The sequence below is a fragment of the Henckelia pumila genome, chromosome 3 (genome assembly GCF_033568475.1).
Source record: "Henckelia pumila isolate YLH828 chromosome 3, ASM3356847v2, whole genome shotgun sequence".
Lineage (NCBI taxonomy): Eukaryota > Viridiplantae > Streptophyta > Magnoliopsida > Lamiales > Gesneriaceae > Henckelia > Henckelia pumila.
In genome coordinates this window covers 52702073-52722347 of record NC_133122.1, presented here as the reverse complement: position 1 = coordinate 52722347, position 20275 = coordinate 52702073, and the positions used below count along the sequence as shown (strand labels likewise).

Here is a 20275-nt window from a genome sequence, read left to right as displayed (position 1 = left end):
ACTCATAAGTAAGGACGTCTGCCATGCGAACATCATGCTTGATATCCGCCTTCAAACCCTCCACAAACTGCCTCAACTTCTCTGGTGGACTATCTGAAATCAGAGGCACAAAGTGACAGCCCCTCTCGAACTGCCTCACATACTCAACCACTGTCTTGTCCCCCTGACGGAGACTCATAAACTCACGGATCATACGACTGCGCACATCCTCAGTGAAGTACTTGGCGTAGAAGATACGCCTAAACTCTGCCCATGTCAGTGTAGGAAGGTGAACTCCCCTGGCAGCACCCTCCCACCAAAGCGCTGCATCACCCCTCAGCATGTACGTCGCACAGTTCACCATGTCGGTATCTGTGATCCCCATATACGCAAAGATGGACTCCAGAGAACGAATCCATCCCTCAGCCACCAAAGGATCGGTGGTACCAACAAACTCCTTGGGTCCCTTCTTCTGGAACCTCTCAGCAACGTCCTCCTCATGGGACAACCTGGGACGAGTAGCCTGCTGCTCTAACAGAGCAGTAATCCCTGCCATCATATTCGCATTGGCCTGCTCCAATGCTGCTAGAGGGTTCTGCGGAGGTGGAGGTGGAGGTGTAGGTGGAGATCCCCCACGTCTGTTCATCGGTCTAGGAGGCATTCTGCACCACGACATATTTTTTTACGTAAATCGCCATGCATAACTAAGTTGTTTAAAATTAATGCTAACTTAAATTCTAAAAATTAAATCATGCTATAAACACTTAAAACTTACAGACCGGTAGCGTGGATTTCTGAGCTCGCATAGCAGTAATGACCCCTCCAAGAACCGTGCTTTGATACCAACTGAAACGACCCTAACTCTATATTAAATAAATAAATATGCGGAAATTTTTTTTTTATATACTTTCTAAATACAATATGCACATATATGCCCATACATACATGCACAAAATAAATAGATTTAAAATAAATAAATAAATAAATAACTTAAATAAAATTGCATTCTTTAAATAAAATAAATATCTGAGTCAAACATTTAATTAAAAATACTGCATAAATAAAATGATGTAAAATTTGCATGCACTGAAAATATACAAAACTCACAACCACTGAAAAATAATATAAAATGTGTAACACGCTGACATAATCAAAAATATGCATGTGACTCAGACATCTATCACGGTCACGGGGTCACTGCATGTTCGCTCATAGGTCCTCGCCGCCGGTAGGAGCTACATCCTCCTCTACGAACTCACCTGCACCATACCAGTGTAGTGAGCCTAGAGGCCCAACATGCTAACATAACAAGGGTTTAAAATAATTTAAAACAATTAAATATTAATACATAACATATACATGAATGAACATGCTTAAAAATATCATGGCATAAACATAACTTAAATTAACTTAAATAACATAATACATACATATGGTTGAGCAGTTAAATTTCTAACATCGCATGGTTGTATCCGTAGTGTAACCTTAAATCATACATTAAATACTGATCAGCGTGGAAACCAACGTACGTGGCGGTGACGAATCACCTCTTAAATTGGCAGTAAACTGCCCTTCAATAGTTCACATATGGGGACGAATCCCCCTTAAATTGTCACACTACTTCAACTTCCAACATAAAATATTTTATTATTGCTCAGCCTTAAACATTTAATTATGCATAAAATTATTTCATTAATGCATGTACTTAAATAAAATGTGTGTCCTTCATATATATTTAATTTAATTTCTTACTAACATATAAATATTAAAATAACTTCAATGCATAAAAATAATTAAATATATAATCAGGACACATGCAAATTTCTCATGGATGGTCCTGGACTGCTGGCCCTAACACTCAAGCCCAATTACTTAAATTTGGCCCAATAACATACTTAAGCCCAATAAAATTGTTCTAAGCCCAATAAAATAATTTAAAGCCCATAAAACATTATAGGCCCATTAACAACTTAAACTGGCCCAATGGGCCCAAAAATCCAAAGACTGGCCCAATAACTTTTATGGGCTCAAAAGCCCATAAAATTAATGGACTAACTTAATTAAAATTTTAAAAGCCCAAATAAAATTATTTGGGAGTCCAAATAATTTTATTTCTAATTAATTGGCCCAAAAACCCATTAATTCATAAAATATTTTAAAAATAAAAAGACTCGAGCCCGGCCCACCAAACCCGGACTAACTTAACCCGACCCACTAACCTACTGACCCGACCCGGACCACCCCCCTAACCCTAAACCCGAAACTCCCCCTTCCTTCCCCTTCTCGGCCGCCGCGTGCAGCAGTCCTTTAGGGACTGCTGCCGCCTCGCTCCGGCCGCCCCTGGCCGGAGCGCCGCCGCCCAGACGTAGCCCACGTCTGGGCGGATCGAACCTAGACTAGCCCCGGTCCCCATGCACCCTAGCCAAGGAACCCGAAGCCCCTTAATCCGAAACCCTAGCCTGCGTCTACCATGGAGCCGATCACCTCTTGGCTTGATTCTAGGCTCATTTGGCTCGAGCCCCTCGAGCCACTTGAGCCTAGACCCACCTTAGACATCCTATCAACCTTGACCAGCAGCTAGAACGATCCATGGCTAGAAAAAAAACGTGAACATGATCAACATTATCAAGAACCATATGCATACATCAAAACCGATTGAATTTCTTAAAAGAAAACTTAAATAAAAATCGATGCATACACACACACACTATAACAACTGATATGGTACGATAAATAGAGAAAGAATCATGCCTTTCACCGTAGAAGTCGATTGAGCACGTACGTAGAACATTTCCGGGACGACGAACGACCAACTTGGAGCTTGAACAACCAAGGCTATGGGATTTTTCTTGTGGGAAGCCGATGAAGATGATGAATGGAGGGGAGGGAGGCGGCTGATGGCTTTTGGTCGATGGGTTTGGGTAGATTAGGTTAGAGTTTTTAATAAAATAGGTTTTTAGGATATTAAAAGTTTTAAATAAACAAACATAAAATTTTAAAACTCTAAATAAAAGTTAAAATCTGATAATTTAAGTTAAACATATGGAAATCCCGAAATTATAAATTTAGGGAATTTTAAAAATACTAAAAAGTCAATATTTTGGCTTATTTTGAATAAAAATGGACTCCTAAAATTATATAAAATTAAATACTAAAAATTTTGAGATAATAAAACTCAAAATAATATTTTAGGGCTCTAAAAAGGCTCATGAAATTAATTGGCTAGAAAGTTGTCATCTCGTCCGTCCACGATCCCGTCTACGCGATAAAATAATTAAAATACTAAAAATCATAAAAATCACTTATTATGGGTTAAATGCTTAAAAATAAATTAAATCATGCACAAATAATTCACATAATTATTTAACCCATAAATCTAAAATTTAAATAATTAAACATCCTAATTATGCATGCGGATTTACGTATTTAAAAATAACGGGTGTTACATCATGACTGGAGACATCTGAGTTGGTGTGTGATTCAAACAACTTAGATGGTTAATTAATTCCTTTTTTTTTCTTTTTTTCTTTTTTTGCAGAGGCATATTGTTGGACAAGAACAGCGGAGAGACAAAGCTTCGAGATTGAGAACAAGAGGTTTGAAGGCTGTAATGAGACAAGACGTCGGATACTTCGATTTGCAGTGTGTATTGAATTAGAATTTTAATTTCGAGTGATTTGTAATACTAAAAAAATATTAAATTTTATTTATGAAATTTTAAATTTTGGATTATTTATAATATTAGAATTTATATAAAAATTCTAATTCAAAGACATTTGCACAATAATAATGACATTGCATTAATGCGTTTATGGAAGCCAAACACAAAGACATTAAAATCGCGTCCCACGAGTCAAAACTTAACAATTAACACAGAAACATTCAATTATAAAATTGCGCTAAATAGTATCCGCTCAAGAATTCGACACTCTAATATTAATACACGACATAATGAAAATAGTCACCCTGCCCTAGCAAACTCCATTAGTTTTCTTCTTGTCAGCAACCAGCTTCCTCCAAGCAGCCGTGATTTCCCTCTGCACCTCTATCGCCGTCCTCTTCACAACGGCCGGGGGGACTTCCTCCACCACCGTCGTCGTGGCCGCTAGTTTCTCCGTGACCCTAGCCGGGAGCGTATCGAGCTCATGGATCACCTTCTCTATGTCCAAGACAAGCCTCTCCGCCAGAGTCCTCGAAAAGTCCTCTCGAATCACGACACGAAGTACTGTTACGTGCTGGGCGTCCGGAGGCATGGTGTAGGCGGGGACGATCCAACCGAAGCGACGTAGCGTCTCGGAGATTTCGAATTCGTTGTGGCGGGTGCTGTCCTTGAGGGAGAATGCCACAAGCGGCACTCCATGGTCTTTGGAGATGATGTTGAAGCGTCCTGTGCGCTCTAGACCTTGTTTGAGTACCATGGCGTTCTCCTGACAGTTTTCCATTATGTTTTGGTAACCCTGCATGCATGTACATATAGTAACATCATTGTTTAATGCTGCATTTAATTTTCACCAAAAGTTTGCATATCCGCTAGCTTAATATATATTCTAATTCAAATCTTTACAAACCTCGTATCCCAAGCGAATAAGCTGATAGTACTGAGCAATGACCTGACTTGAACCTGCAAGTACATTTTATGACCAATCAGGGTAGCACAATCTGATGAACGTCATTTGCTTCAGGTCCCAAAAAAATCAGTTTTATTATTATATAGATATATAAAGGTACTGTTAGGTTTAAAATTACATCAATATTTTTAATGTTATAATTTTTTTGAGTACTATATAAAAATAATGGCCCCTAAAATTTGTATGTTTTATTTTATATTTTGTAGTTTTACTTGATATAATTCATAGTTCATTTTAAATGAGACTATGTTCGGGCCAAGAAAATCTCAAGTACGGCACCGTGACCAATTACATGAAATGTTGTGATAATTAATTACATGCAGGATGTAAAATTTGAACAAATGGAGTAGATAATATATTATATATTATATATTACCTTTAGAGAAGTTGAGTGTAAAAGTGGGCTGATCTGCTCCGAGATAGTTGATGTGAAAAATGAGTTCCTCAGGCAAGTCCTCTTTGGTCCTCCACAAAGCCCAACCAATTCCAGCGTACACTAGACCATATTTGTGCCCACTCACATTTATACTTTTCACCAATGGCAACCTAAAATCCCACTCCAGTTCTGGATAAAGAAATGGTGCAATGAACCCCCCACTTGCTGCATCTACGTGGATCGGTGTATCCCATCTGCACCATCATTTACAATATAATATTCATTCATTCCCAGATACACACAATTAATTAGAACCTTGATAAATATTTAGTAATATTGCATGCATGCCAAACATCGAAAAACTATACTTACCCTGTTTCTTTGTTCTTCTTGACCAAGAGATCATTCAATTGCTTAACATCTTCGAACTCGCCATTCAGGGTCGAACCCAAGATCGCGGCGACGCAGATGGTGTTCTCATCCACCAGTTCCACAGCCTTCTCGGGGTCCATCACATAGTACCCGTCTCTCAGTTTAACTTCCTTGAGCTCCACTTCGAAGTAACGCGCAAATTTCTCCCAACAGACCTGAACATTGGCACCGGTTACAATGTTGGGCTTGTCGTAGGGTTTGCCGAGTTCTTTCATCTTGTTCTGCCATTTTCTCTTGAACGCTAGCCCGGCCAGCATTATGGCCTCCGATGAACCGACGGTCCCCACGCCTACCGCCGCCTGGCCATCCTCCAGCGGCGCGTTAAACAGATGTGCAATGATGTTCACACATCGATTCTACAATATAATATCCAAGCAGAGAGTTTTGTGAAAAACTTGCTAACATATATACCATGATATGCATGCATAAAGATAGAATATGAGCTATACCTTAGTGGAATCTAAAATCGAAATGGTGACATGAAATTTAATTTTTTTAGATTATAAACTGAGCATATAAAATTTGGATTTAAGTAACAATAGTACTAATAAATCTTGCACATGATCTTGTAAATTTTCATATCCAGATGAACTTCGGGTTAAACAATTTAATAGCAAACTCGAATATTAAAATCGCTAAGATTTTACTTCAAGAACAAATTAAATCAGTGAGATTTAGCTAGGGCAAGTCTACATTTTACAATTTTACTACTGTTACACCAAATTAATTAGCTTTTCTTACATCATCCTTAACCTTCTTTTTCCTAGAATTAGCTAGTGCTTTAAGATTAGAAGTCAACCTAGATAGTTCTTATGAAAATATTAAATAGCGTCGTGTTTTGATTCCTTGATTGAGTTTTATAGAAGAAATTAATTAATTACTAACAATTATTTTAATTCAAAATTTGGATGAAATATATAATATTATCTTAAGTTTCGAAATTTTTAAACAAATTCACGGAACCAATCAATCCAAAAATAATTGAAACAGTCTATCTACCAGTTTGTGTGTAGAAAGCGAAGTCAGAAATCAGGATGGCTATAAAAGAAAAGAAAAGTCAAATGTAGTATTAAAAAAAAAACAATTGTATTAAAGTTGGATAGCGAAAAGAATTAATGGTCCCGCGATCAACGCATCGATTGAAAGCAATTTACAACCAACTATATTGAAATATATCAATATTCCAACATTCATTAAAGAGTTCGATATGTTGTGAGATGATCTTATTATTCTAGAGATAGTCAACTCTACTCATATTTAGAGTAAAAAATAATATATTTGACATCAAAATTAATATTTTTTTATGAGCAATTCAAGTAAGATAATCCATATATGAAAATTAACCGGCAAAATTGTCTCACATAAATTTTTTTGTTTATTACATTAAACAAATATAGAATCGATGCACCACTAAACCAACACACACACACACAATGTAAATGTACGAGTTCATTTGAACTGATCAAATAACACATATATATAATATGTGAAATATTAATTTATTTAAACAGGAAAGGAGCGAGGAAGGTTATATCTAATTAATCAAATGCACCTCAACTAATAGGGAAGGACCACTCAGCCCAATAAGAAATAAATTTTTGGACGAAACTTTCAACTTCAAGAAAAAGCATATTCGATTAAAATACAAAAAATAGATTAAATATTGCAAGATTTATAATATATATATATATATATATAAAAATATATAGTGAAAGACACATTGCCTTTTGGATGGATTCAATGTCAACAAACTAGTAGTAGATATTTCATGCATATCATATCCAAAATATAGACATCCAATGATATATTTTATAATCTATATATATGGAAGGACACAAGTTTAACTTTATTTTTCTTTTATGAAAATTATTTATTACCAGAAGATGCAGCAGTAAAAAATAAAATATGGTTGAAAAAACAAATTATGCTGTCGATATTTCTCAAGCCAGCAGCCAGTACTGTTATAATAGTAGAATAATGAACAAGTATATATATAATTTAAATTATCTAGGTGCGGTGGCTGCTTTTAATTTTCGCCTGAAAAATTAATTATAATATTTATTCCATTGTCGGTAATATAAAGCAAGCTAGCATCGCTATAATCAAAGCTAGGACTTTGGTAGTGAGTCAGCCACGACGTAATGAATATAATTTTTAGGTTGAATTAAGTGACGATATATATTATATATACTAAAATAACTTTCTTAGTATTTTTGGTTTAGACATATAAAATGCGAAAAAATTTATCGAGTTTCGAAATTATTGCAAGAATTTATGAGACGTCACTTCCACTCCAAGTGAACATATAATATCCTGTCTCCTCCATGAGTGATGATAAAACAAAGAAGACGTGCTTGTGGGGCATAGAATTAACCACATACGAACGCAACAATTGGTGTGGCTTACCAAACCCAAATTATTGCAAGAGACTTCTTTTTTTTCTTTCTTTTTTTTTTTCCCAAAAAAAAAAAAGACAACCTCATCTAAATTCTGTGTGAATTAATTCTCGAATCAAACTTCTAAAACGAGATTAGATACTAAATTAATTAAAACCACATTAAAGTAGAGAGTTTGCTTGAAAATGATGGGGAACATGGCAAGAGAATCATTTTGAAGGGAAACAAGAAAAAGGTATAGGTTAATGTTCATTGAACCTGAAAATAAGAGGCCATCTATCAAATTAACTTAAGGCCGGGTTTGAATTTTAATAAGCAATTAATTAATCCTCTTATACATTATATTATTAAAGAATCCCATTGCGACTCTCTCTCTCTCTCTCTCTCTCAAAATCAGGAATAATTTATTATTTCGGAATGTGTGCTTGCTTAAATCCATCCTATCCGAAGCCCACAGGATAAATTATCCAAATGCTAATTATAGAAATTAGTACTCTAAATTATTATTATTTAATTAAGAATAAGGATTAGTAACTAGTAAGTCAGTCTCATCTGCAGGGTTTCCGTTTATAATATATATATTCCTGATCAAGATCCGCGCCGGTGGCCAATGGAGGTGTTTTGACTGGATCGTGCGGATATATATAATATAATTGGATCGATGGAGATTATATAAATAAAAATAAAATAAATAAACTTGCCTGTAGCTCAGTGGTGACAGGATATTCATCCATATCGACATAGTTTTTGTTAATGGAGGCCATGACGAGCTTGTCACACTCAGGCTCCATCCATGTGGTGACGAACGATGCCAGATTCAGCCGCGGATTCCCGTCCAGCATCAGCTCATCGTTTATGATCTGGTACGCCGCGTCTTTCGGGATCGAATTATCCGGCAATTTGAACCTAAACATGATCCAATTAATCCATTACGATCCGAATCAATGAAATGGGTCGATCTGATCGATGATGAAGATTTAATTAAATTTACCTGGGAAGACTGTCTCGTACGTATCGAGAAGCAAACGTGGAGTGCACCGAAACATCCGATTGCGAGGCGGTCTTGGAGAGCACCATCTTATAATTATAAAAAAATTTGGTTGATTAAAGCCTTTAGATTGAAATTCAACTAGTGAAACCAAAGCACAAGTGATGAGAGATATTTTGTTGGTGCATATGGTTAGTGTGTATTTATATATAGTATATTAATTAGTGAGAATAATGCATGAAGCGTAGGGGATGGTGGTGGCCATGTTACCATAAATTAAATATTTTAATATATAATTTCATGCGTTTACTTTTCAATAGTAGGACAGGACTTGGCTCATGTGAACTGCATGCCTCCCATTATATATAGCTTTAGCACGTACCGGGCCGAATCTTCCTCGCTAGCTATAGCTTGCCTTTACGCGTCTCCATTAATTCTATTCTTTTCTTATACATGTATATATATGGTGCAACAAGCACGTTATTTAATTATTTTACATTTTATATAAGTTTGTGAGGTTCGTTAACTGTTATTGGCCCAGTCGGCCGGGTGCTTTTGCATTTTCTTTATGTATAATTTATTCATTAATACAAAAGACGTTGCAAACATTGAAATTAATGTGGTGATTAATTGGGACAAGTACTACTCTACCCTTTTTACCAGTCAAAATTGTCAAACCATGGATCTAGGAATTTTCAAGTTAATTTGCGTTTGGGATTTTACATACATACAAAACAATGTTCTCGCAACATTAGTCAATTAAAGCTAACTATATTTAATTATAAAACCATTTTTAGAAGCTAAACACTATAACTTTTGTCATTTATCTCTAGCTAGCTGGTTTGCTTTTCTTTTTAATATCATTAATCTATTCTATCTTTTCACTAATTGGAATGTGGTACCTCCTTTGATTTATCATGTATTTAACTATCAAAATATCATTTTTTTGTCAATTGATAATTATTAATTTACGAAAATGTCATATTTATAAAATTAATTTAATTATTTTCGAAAACATCACTTTTCAGAATTACTCTATACTTTTTTTTTCTTTTTCTTTGTTGAAAAAATTAATTACATGAGCACACAACACATATATTAATGATAATTTAAAACAATGCTAGGAAGGAATATGGTTCGACGCGTGAAAAGAATTCTTTCAGTTGGTATTTGACCCACCGGGTTTCCCTTTATTTTTCTTTGATAATCTCTCCGTCCCATATATAATGTTTTCTTTGGATTTTTACATAGATTAAGAAAAATGTGTTGGAAAAGCAAATTTTATATAAATTTCCTATTTTATCCCTATTTAATGTATTAAAAAATGATTGCACAATTTTCAAAGTGTAGTTAATATGGGTATATTAGTAAAGAAGTGTAAAAAAAAATTACTAAATATGGTATATGACTATATATTTGAGACAAATAAAAAAGGAAACATGGACAATATAATTGGAACGGAGGGAGTATTTCATTATCTAATAATTGAAAAAGCATAGAGTTAATAATTGTACGAGTTAATAAAGCTAAAAAATCAATCTGCTAGCTTTTCATCAATCCAAATCAATCATAAATCAAACTACGTACGCTTCTTGTATTTGGGAATATGCCAGAATTAATATTATATTGAGGAATACTATTAATGTAAATAAATAAAATCAATCTACTTTTTCATCGATCACACATGCAATGGTGTCGACTGTCGTCCGAATTAGGTTCAGAATTAATAAATAAATAAATTATATAATTACTCTTCCGAAAAAACACAGAGGAAATAAAACGTCTATTCATGAGTTTCGAATTTGTCTTCTTGACCAACGCAAAATTGCATAATTGACGAGTTCCATTCAATCCTCTGACTAATTGTCAATTCAAACAATTGTAAAAGTTGATTATTATTCACCCCTACCAAATGTCTCTATCTAATATGTGGGAAATTCTATGCCACCCCAAAAAGCACTGTCCTGGGGTGGGTGTGGCAACCCGTGATTGGCTAAAATCAGCTTAACAAATCACGGGTTGCCACGCCACCCCAGGGCAGTGCCCTTTGGGGTGGCATAGAACTTCCCCTAATATGTGCATCAAAATTAATCATCTAATCGGTTAGTTCGATGTTACCTTAGTGCCCTTGGGGTAGCGTGGCGGATCATGATTGATCAAAATCAGTGGACCCCACATGGGACTCACTGATTTTAACCAATCATGAGATTACACGTCATCCGCAGGGTACTACCCTGCGAGTGGCATGAACAAAACCCATCTAATCACTAATGTCATGGATTAGGTCATTCAAAGTCATTGAATTCCATCCGAAAACCTCCTGGTACTAGAATTGATGATCCTTACTTTTTGGAGTTGTTTGAAGCTAGCATCGAATAATCAATTTTTTCAAAAAAAAATTCATGTAAGATGTTCGGGTAAATATGTCGTGTATCATTTGGATACACCTTTCGGACACTAACCTAAGGTTAACATATGTTAGGAACCAAAATCGAACCACAAGGCCTCAATTTTTGGCTTGTGGTTAGAAGACAACCTGCAACTTGAATTCTGGTGTTTTAAAATGTCTCAATAACGCTTGGAAAAACTTGAGTTGAAAATGGTAAGAAGCTAAAACTAATAAGCCAAAGGGTTCATTTCAACGTCAGCTGCAACACAAGCCCATTTAAACAATGGAAGCAGCAAATATGCAGTTCAGTTATATTAGGAAATGGATAGTAATTATTGAGAACATTAGTTTTCTGACAATAAAATCGCTCAACTATTTGAAGAATAGCTCAATATCAATTTTCTTCTGATTCAAAACTCCATTATATTTTATGCTCAGCTCGAAAGCTTGACTTTAAGCTCGTCAGCGACCGCATCAATGAACTCTTCGGTGTTCAGATACTTGTCTCTTCCAAGCCTACATTTTATAACAAAAATCCAAACTTCCAGTTATAACATACTTGGAGAGAGAAAAAAAAATGTTGATTTGAGAACTCAAATCGACAACTCACTTGGATCCATGGATTATAAGGGCGAGATCCTTGGTCATCTTTCCAGATTCCACAACACCAACACAAGCTGCTTCTAGTTTCTCAGTGAACTCCAAGAGTTTTGCATTGTCGTCCAGATTTGCTCTATAAACAAATATGTGGCTCGTTCATCACTTATTCTCTCTTTTAAGCTCGGCTTTTGATGGATGGGGTATTTTTTGTATTGAAAAACATTAATAGTTACCGGTGTGCAAGGCCACGACTCCAAGCAAAGATTGAGGCAATGCTATTAGTACTGGTTTCGCCTCCTTTTTGGTGAACCCTGTAGTGGCGCGTAACAGTTCCATGGGCTGCTTCTGCCTCGATTGTCTTACCATCGGGGCATACCTGAATCATGTACAGTCATCCGTTAGAATCTAGGGTGAAAATAAACGGGAGATAAGCGAGTTCATAAAATTTGGTGGCAAAAAATGAAGTAGATGTCATGAACAAAAGCATACAATAGAAGCTCAGTAATGAAGGATAGAGGCTCCAAAAAAATAGGAATTTTTTATGACAACAAACTCAAAAGGTATCCAAGACAACAACAATGTGGGTAGAATCTACAGGAGAGAATTGTATATATGCATACCAGGACCGATGTCATCAGCCCAAGAGATCCAAACCCTGCAGGATAGTTGAAATTGTTGAAATGAAACTACTCAAGGCACAAACAAATATAAATAGAAGAACAAAGTTGAAATAGTGTTGAAATGGGGTGATGAGACAAAATAAAAACCAAAAGTTATATCACAATTGATAGACCACTTCTAGGCAAGAATAATTACAGTCCACTTCGATTTTTTTTCACTGGTATCAGAAGCACAATTATGGTTTTTGCAGTGTTGGGATTTCGGAAGTAACGCCTACCCTGTGCTAAGAAATCACTCTGAACATCCCCATCATAGTTCTTGCAAGCCCATACATAACCTCCTTCGCTCTTCAGAGCATAGGCAACCATATCATCGATGAGACGGTGCTCATACCTGAGTTTATGTGGCATTTGCAAAAATTGCGGAAGGTTAACAGGGTGAGATTTGAAGAAAAACCAGAAGATGAAAATAATAGGTCAAGCGACTCACCAGATTCCTGCTTCCTCATACTTGGATTTCCATGAAGATTCATAAACTTCTTGAAAGATGTCCTTGAATCTGCACCAATAAATATGAATTTGATCAAAATACCTCTCTCTGTATAAATACTAAGACAAGCAAGTTTTACTCTTTGGATTGGCAATGCAAATGTGTATTTTCAAAATTAATCTAAATTTCAATGCGAAAAAGTTAAAACAAAGAATTTGATTCAGAAAATCAAATATATCTTTAATAATTTCTATACATAGAGAAATAATTTCATAAAAATAGAAATTTAAGACTTCAAGCATTGGCTTTTCAAAAAATGAAAGTTGTATCGACGAGGATGAAGAAGGTTAGGTGATACATGGGGTATAATCTATTCTGGGTGTTCCATTTCCATACTAGTAAAAAGAGCATCCTAATACCCAGACTAAAAATGAAAAATTGTTTGATTAAAGTTGTAAGAAACTTATGGTATACCTGCCATCATATTTCTTGAGAATCGTATTCTTAGTGCTAAGATATAGTGGCCACTTTTTCTGATATGCAGTGTTCATAGAAGCTTCAGCAAATGAACGAATGGACTGCATCCCCAAAATATAAGTCAGCTTCCAGCATCTTATCAGTTTTATCCAAAAGCATCACCAGAAAGTTCAAAGAAAAACCTCATCAGTGTTGTACATTGATAGAGCAACTCCACCGGCACCCGTAAAGTTGAAGACCTCGAATTCTTCCGTATCACCCTTTCCATCTGGCACTGTATTCGAGTTGATCATTTTGAAACAAACTCAGAGACGCGCCCAAGATAAATAAATAAAGATTTGCAAAATGTTAATTAGGATACCGTACCAAAAACCAATTTGAGCTTTCCAGCTCCTTTAATAACTGTATCAGTAGCTCGATATTGATCTCCAAAAGCATGTCTTCCAATGCAAATTGGCTTTGTCCATCCTGAAGGTTGCATCAAAATGTTTAGAACAGTTCTAGTAACTAAACAAATTAATTAAATAACTCCACAAAAGACACAGCTCCTACCTGGGACAAGGCGAGGGACATTGTTGCACATTATTGGTTCTCTAAAAACCGTGCCTGTGAAAAAATCGAGTTGAATTGGGGCCATCAATATCCAAAAAACAAAGTAACCGTTCAGGAGTGCAAAGAAATTTGATTCACTGACCGTTCAAAATGTTCCTAATTGTACCATTTGGACTCTTCCACATGTACTTTAATCCAAACTCCTTCACACGAGCTTCATCTGCAAGTTTTGAACATTATGTCATCATAATTCACTTTATTAAGAAGCAGGGTCGATGGTGGCAGAGATCTAGGAGAAAGCAATGAGCCATCGATGACTTTCAAGCTTACAAACCTGGAGTAATGGTTGCGCACTTAATAGCTACATTGTACCTGCAATTTGAATATACACAGCATGAAATCCCATTAAAGGAGGGTGAAAGATACTCAAATGTCCAAGCAAAACAGTATGGTTACAGAAGCATGCAAACTGCTGAAAAGTAGCTGGATAACACTTGCCTAGAAGTAATTGACAATGATTCTCATTCATATACGTCCCTACAATCAGCTAGTACGGAGACACAAAAATGAGCCATAGAAGTAAATCAAAGTCTACTTCTTGCCAAGCTGACTTTTCTTAGCTGTTTGGCTCAAGCTCGATTGTTCCATGAGCTGGTTGTTAGCCTTGATTATTCTTAGTAGTTATTTACCTCTATGTTGATAATATATATTACATCAAACATAGTGATCAAATACTATTATAGAACCAAAATTTTTAATCATTAAAAAATGAATCCAATTTTATAAGGACCTTAACACAATAGATGATTCCTTTTCGTGCACTCAAATTTTGAACCCAAACAACCCTAAACTAGTTCGATGAACGACTCAAACTCGACCCTAAATATAAGCCTGAAAATATTTTAAACACTAGATTCATGCTTTATTCGTTTACACGCCTAGAAAAAACATACAGATCACTTACTTGAGAGTTGCTTCTGCACTTTCAACCGTAACTTTATCATCTGTGGCGTCACGGTGAGGAAGACCAAGGTCGAAGTACTTTATGTCCAACTCCAAGAATGGCAAGATCAACTGTTATCAATCAAAACACAAGATTAAGCATTCATATATACCCACTGGTTATTGAAAGGACGAGAGAGAGAAAATTGGTAACATGATTGAGCAGAAAATCTGATTTAATACCTTGTCCTTGATTAGTTTCCAAATCACCCTTGTCATCTCATCTCCTGCACAAAATATATAGATTTTAGGTGAAAAAGGAAACAAAAATAGGCGTCAAAGAAGGGACCGCAATAGAAAATCATATCCCATTTTGAATCATGCATTCAGAAACAAATTCAGTTAAATACAGGCCAACAAATTAAGCAGACACAAACAATAAAATCGTGCAGAAACACAGATCGATTTCAGTGCAAAGCAAGTTGGGCCCGCAACCGCAAACTTTCCTAAGGAAATCAAGAAAGATCCGAATACACTCCAAAAGCATAGATCTTTACAAACAACACACGAAGACCATCAAAATAGACAGAATCAAGAATAAAAAAAAGAATCTTTACAAGAAAATTCGATCGCTAAGAAAAATAAACAGATCGAGGGGGAAAAAAGAAACGAGAATCCTGAATCTGACCGTCCATTTCAACGATGGGGTTGGCCACCTTGATCTTGTCGAACGCCATGCCGATTCTCTTCGGTTTTTCTTTACCTTCTGTATCTCAAAATTCGATCTTTTCAGGAGAGGGGAAAAGGGAAAGGAGAGATCTCCGGCTGCGGCTAATGGGTTTTTCGAAGGGACGTCAAATGAATCGAAAAGTCGTAAAAAACACTCGCTCGCATTTGTTTTTTGTAATTCATGGCCCTTACAAGGTTCAACTAGAGTTAGGTGACCTGCAGTTGGCAGAGTCAAATAACTCACCCGATACGATAGAGACATTTTATATAACAAATTCTTGATGTACTAAAGAACATATTCCGAACCCAGTAATCATCCTAGGTTTGTCTCATTTTTCATTGGCCCAAACTACACCATATGTACAACATTAAAACCATGCTACTGTTCATCCCAATTATATGATAGAGACATTTTATATTACAAATCAATCATTCTTATGTACTTTATAGCATAGTCCGAACTCAGTAATCATCCTAGATTTGTCTCATTTTTCGTCGGCCCAAACTACATCATATGTACAACATTACAACCATGTTCCTGCTCCACTCATCGGACAAAACCCTGGCGTATAGCACTCCCTAGCCGCAGCACACTATACTGAATGAAGTGGCCCATTTGGCCATTTCGAGTGGCCGAGGGGGTTTTGTCTATGCTACCTCATTCGGGTAATGGGAATCCAACGATCCAATTTTTTTGCAATTTAAGATGTTTATGCGAACATCTCAAATACAAAAAAAAAAATGAGCCGTTAAATGCAGTACATGAGCAGTGACCATGTGCTAGCATAGACAGATCCGTCGGACGGAAATTAATGTGGTACATGAAGCAGGTATGGAACTTGACTTTCCTCCCCACTTTCTTCCTTTTTTTAAGAAAAAATGTTTAATTTTCCATTATATCATGTATTTTTTGCTTTTGGTATATTAACTTTTCAAAGTTTGGTTTTGATATACTAATTTTTTTTAATTTTGATCAAATTGCTGATGTGGCAGATTGACACGTCAGTATTTTTCGGTGACATGTCATTATTTTTCGATGTCATATCAACATTTTCTGGTGTCACATAAGCAATTGGACCAAAATAAAAAAAAAAATTAGTGTACAAAAAACAAATTTTGAAAAGTTATTGACCAAAATTTTTAAAAAAATAGACAAGTTAGTAGACCAAAAAAATTATTTTCTATTTTTTTAATGAAGGAATAATTCATCTTAAAAACTATCTGAAATTTTTTTTTACTGAATGCATGACAATAATATCTACGATATTGGACATAAATCTATAAAGTTGAGATTGGATGGATATGGATTTGATTTGAAATCTATTTTTGTTGTCCCGATAATTAAGATTGTAAATTTAAAAATCATCCTTACATGTTTTGTGCATGATTATATACTATTTTATGTTAATAATCAAGATGAATTTTGAGGTTGGTCAATAATTGTGTCATTTAAAAATAATTATATTTTTTATTATAATATATAAATCAGTAAGGTTTGAATTTAATATTTGATCTATTATTTCATCGTAAACAATAAAAAAAATTCAAATCTATGGATTTTAAATCCATTTTCCTAAGTGTACCTTATGATAATTTGATTTTAAACATTAAGCTTAATTTAGTATAATGAAAAGTAAAGAAAACAAATGATGGGATTATTCACATTTAAAAATATAAGTGCATTTGCGTATCGAGAAATAAAGAGTTTCAAATTTAGTTGCACTTGCGTATACTAAGGTTGAAAAAGACCAAAAATGAAAATGAGGTGAAAAGTAGAGACACAACCATCATGGAAATTTCATATATATCTGTTACTACTTAATAGTGGGGTGGTGTGATAACATTCCATTCTTTCTTGGAATTATTATTATAAGTCAAGGTTGTTACATATATATATATTCAGTTTTGAAAGATGAATATAAGATCCCATGATTTGGAATTTGAAATCTTTGAATTCTAAGTTCTAACAATGGGAAAAATCAAGAACGAACTTTTTTCCCCCCTACTTTAATGAAGTAATTTATCTGTGTACATAAAAAAATTTATACGACTTATATATATTTCGAAAAAATGAAACTAGCACCTCACGCACCATACACCACTACTTCACTGAATGCAATAGTACTACTCCCTAAAGTATTTCCTTGAGAAAATTGAATATTAAAACAAAAACAAAACTAAACAAAACTCCGAAAAAAACAATAAAAAGAGACTGTAAAAAACAAAACATCTGCATAAATTTAATGGAGTTAGGTGTAGCTAGCTAGCGTAGAAATGGCCCAAAATAAAATATGGCTACCTCCATTCTTCCATTATTAATTAAAATCATTAGATGAGTCTTGTATTGAATGGAATGGCCAGAAAATTTAGCATTATTTGAACCACAGCATCATGCACCAACTCCTCGTAATGCAACCCATCGGCAGAAAAATCCGTCCCGCACAAATCACTCAGCAAACGAAGGTCCAACAGGAACATCGGACCACCGGATTGCCGCAATATCCTGCTTCCTCTGAGCGCATCGTCGTACATTCTGCGCACTCCATCGGTCAACCTCATCCTTTTCATCTCCGTATTCAGCTTGGGGTTCACCAGAGTCGGCATCCCCAGCCAAAACACTCGAATCCCACCTCCTAAATACGACGACGTCTCTCGCAACGCCTCCAGCTTACGACCATAATCGGTCACATTGTTCTTGAACAACATCTCCCATATGCCAGACCCCAGAATGATCAAATCTGGGTACCTCTTGGTCTTGTTAAACTCCCACATTAGTTTCGTCAAATCCGAAACGAAAGGCATCCAAAAGAAATCCATCTTCAACCCAATGTCATCCACGGTTTTCGAGTAGTCCTTGTTCTTCCCTTGCTGGAGAGTGAAGTTTCTTTTCACTCTGTTGATTTCCTCGGATCCTACGAATACTTCTAACAAGGAAAAGTATGTTATCCTGCACTCGGAATCCCCGGCCACCACTATCCACGACCCGTTTACCAAGACGGATGCTTCAGACTTGTGGACTCGGTGGAACCCGCATGACTCGGAAACCCGATTTGATTGGATCCAGTCCCATGAATATTGTTTCTTGTCTTTACAAGGTTCTGCCTTTTGACACCCAGTACTTGCAGAAGAATATTTATACCTTATGCTGTGTAAAAAAGAGACGCAGGTGTCACGATGTAGAGGAGACCCGGCAGTCGGGACATGCATCCATCCCGAAGAATTCGTCGGAAAATGATCGGAAACGGAAGGGAAATACGGGATCAAATTAATCATAACAATGAGGATAAAGAAGATTGCACAGCTTGAGACGAGTATTTTGTCGAGACTAGATTGAGAATCCGTGGCCAGCCCCATTGGTGAAAATGCTTCCCAAGATTATCTATTAGTTTCTTCACAAATCCAGATGTAAATTAAGATTGCTAGCTAGCTTCAACAGTGGTTAATAATCTTGCTGGTTCAGAAGTTGATGATCTGGATTAATAAAGGAATCTCTCACGTTCTGAAACGAGTAATAAAAGTGGTTGGTTAATCACGTTACCTCCCTCTAGATTTATAATAATTACAAAAAAAAAAATAACCTTCCGAATTTAAAAATAACAAATACCTCGTTGACATAATTACTTGACTTATATATTAGAATAATTCTAAATGTACAACAAAAATTGTTTACAATGATATTTGTAATAATTATATCGTGAGATTTTGGTTGCATTAATTGGATTATTGTTAAAATGGAGGGGTAATATGTAGGATAAGTAAGAACGGGTGTTTGTTATTTTCTAAATTTATTTGGGCTTTTTTTGTGATTGTGATAAACCTAGGGAGAGGTAAACGTAATTAATCCTAATAAAAGGGTAGTTTCTGTTTAATATTTGCATTGATCTCGTACTTGATTATAATGCTAATGATATCAAAATTTATGATTCATTATGCAACTGGAAATCATTTGCCACATTTTGCATGCAAGCACCAAAACCTGCTTAGAAAATCATGCCGAAAATTGGATTAATACACGAGAACTGCATATCAACTTATATATATTTAATTTAATAATTTGGAATGGATCTCTGGTTAAATAAGTCGTCGCAGTTTATATCTATAATGAAAAATAATATTTTGTTTTTAAGGGGTGCTCAAAGTTGGTGGAGTATTTGAAATTTTGGCCAGAGATCAGGAGTTCGATTTCCCTGCCACCACCTTCGCAACGAAAGGAAGAGGCCGTAGGTTTCCACGTCACAAAAAAATATAAAATAATATTTTTGACGCAAATATTGTTAACATCCTGAATAATGTTAAAGTACAACTAATATATTGAACACAATTATATTAATGATGAGATTTAAAAGCAAAAGCATAGATCTTTACAAACAACACACGATCGAACAACATCAAAATAGACAGAATCAAGAATTAAAAAGAATCTTTAGAAGCAAATTCTTTATATAGTTAAGAAAAAATAAACAGATCGCGGGAGAAAAAAAAAAAAAAAAAAAAAAAAAAAGGAAACGAGAGTTCGGAATCTGACCGTCGTCCATTTCAACGATGGGATTGGCCACCTTGATGTTTACGAATGGTTTTTCTTTATCTTCTGAATATTTTCAGGAGAGATATATCACAAACTGCGGCTAATGGGGTGTTTTTCGAAGGGAATTAAGTCAAATGAATAGAAAACAGTAC

The 20275-nt window shown here is 35.5% G+C and overlaps 3 protein-coding genes across 3 annotated transcripts; all 3 read right to left on the bottom strand.

Moving 5' to 3' along the window:
* Nucleotides 1-3812: 3812 nt before the first annotated feature.
* On the bottom strand, nt 3813-9104 carry LOC140886228 (glutamate decarboxylase). Its single transcript, XM_073292733.1, has 6 exons — nt 8803-9104; nt 8513-8717; nt 5356-5771; nt 4984-5237; nt 4548-4600; nt 3813-4436 (listed from the first exon to the last, which is right to left on the bottom strand). The coding sequence occupies exons 1-6, from the start codon at nt 8886-8888 to the stop codon at nt 3951-3953; spliced, it is 1500 nt and encodes a 499-aa protein (XP_073148834.1). The 5' UTR covers nt 8889-9104; the 3' UTR covers nt 3813-3950.
* Nucleotides 9105-11392: 2288 nt separating this feature from the next.
* LOC140886803 (isocitrate dehydrogenase [NADP]) lies at nt 11393-15818 on the bottom strand. Its single transcript, XM_073293659.1, has 15 exons — nt 15558-15818; nt 15113-15156; nt 14892-15001; nt 14262-14299; nt 14070-14147; nt 13928-13981; nt 13742-13843; nt 13558-13649; nt 13373-13476; nt 12899-12967; nt 12687-12802; nt 12409-12443; nt 12022-12164; nt 11799-11921; nt 11393-11704 (listed from the first exon to the last, which is right to left on the bottom strand). Exons 1-15 carry the CDS (start codon nt 15604-15606, stop codon nt 11623-11625), a joined length of 1239 nt encoding a protein of 412 aa, XP_073149760.1. The 5' UTR covers nt 15607-15818; the 3' UTR covers nt 11393-11622.
* Nucleotides 15819-17926: 2108 nt separating this feature from the next.
* Nucleotides 17927-18952, bottom strand: LOC140888729 (protein ALTERED XYLOGLUCAN 9-like). Its single transcript, XM_073296427.1, has one exon. The coding sequence runs from the start codon at nt 18950-18952 to the stop codon at nt 17927-17929; it is 1026 nt and encodes a 341-aa protein (XP_073152528.1).
* Nucleotides 18953-20275: the final 1323 nt, after the last annotated feature.

Coding starts and splice junctions, on each gene's coding strand:
- LOC140886228 (XM_073292733.1), bottom strand. CDS start 8,888: ATGGTGCTCTCCAAGACCGCCTCGCAATCGGATGTTTCGGTGCACTCC. Junction 5,238..5,355: donor AAGAAGAACAAAGAAACAGG/GTAAGTATAGTT, acceptor ATGATGGTGCAG/ATGGGATACACCGATCCACG. Junction 4,601..4,983: donor TACACTCAACTTCTCTAAAG/GTAATATATAAT, acceptor ATGTACTTGCAG/GTTCAAGTCAGGTCATTGCT.
- LOC140886803 (XM_073293659.1), bottom strand. CDS start 15,606: ATGGCGTTCGACAAGATCAAGGTGGCCAACCCCATCGTTGAAATGGAC. Junction 13,982..14,069: donor AATTAGGAACATTTTGAACG/GTCAGTGAATCA, acceptor ATTTTTTCACAG/GCACGGTTTTTAGAGAACCA. Junction 12,968..13,372: donor CTCAAGAAATATGATGGCAG/GTATACCATAAG, acceptor TTATTGGTGCAG/ATTCAAGGACATCTTTCAAG.
- LOC140888729 (XM_073296427.1), bottom strand. CDS start 18,952: ATGGGGCTGGCCACGGATTCTCAATCTAGTCTCGACAAAATACTCGTC.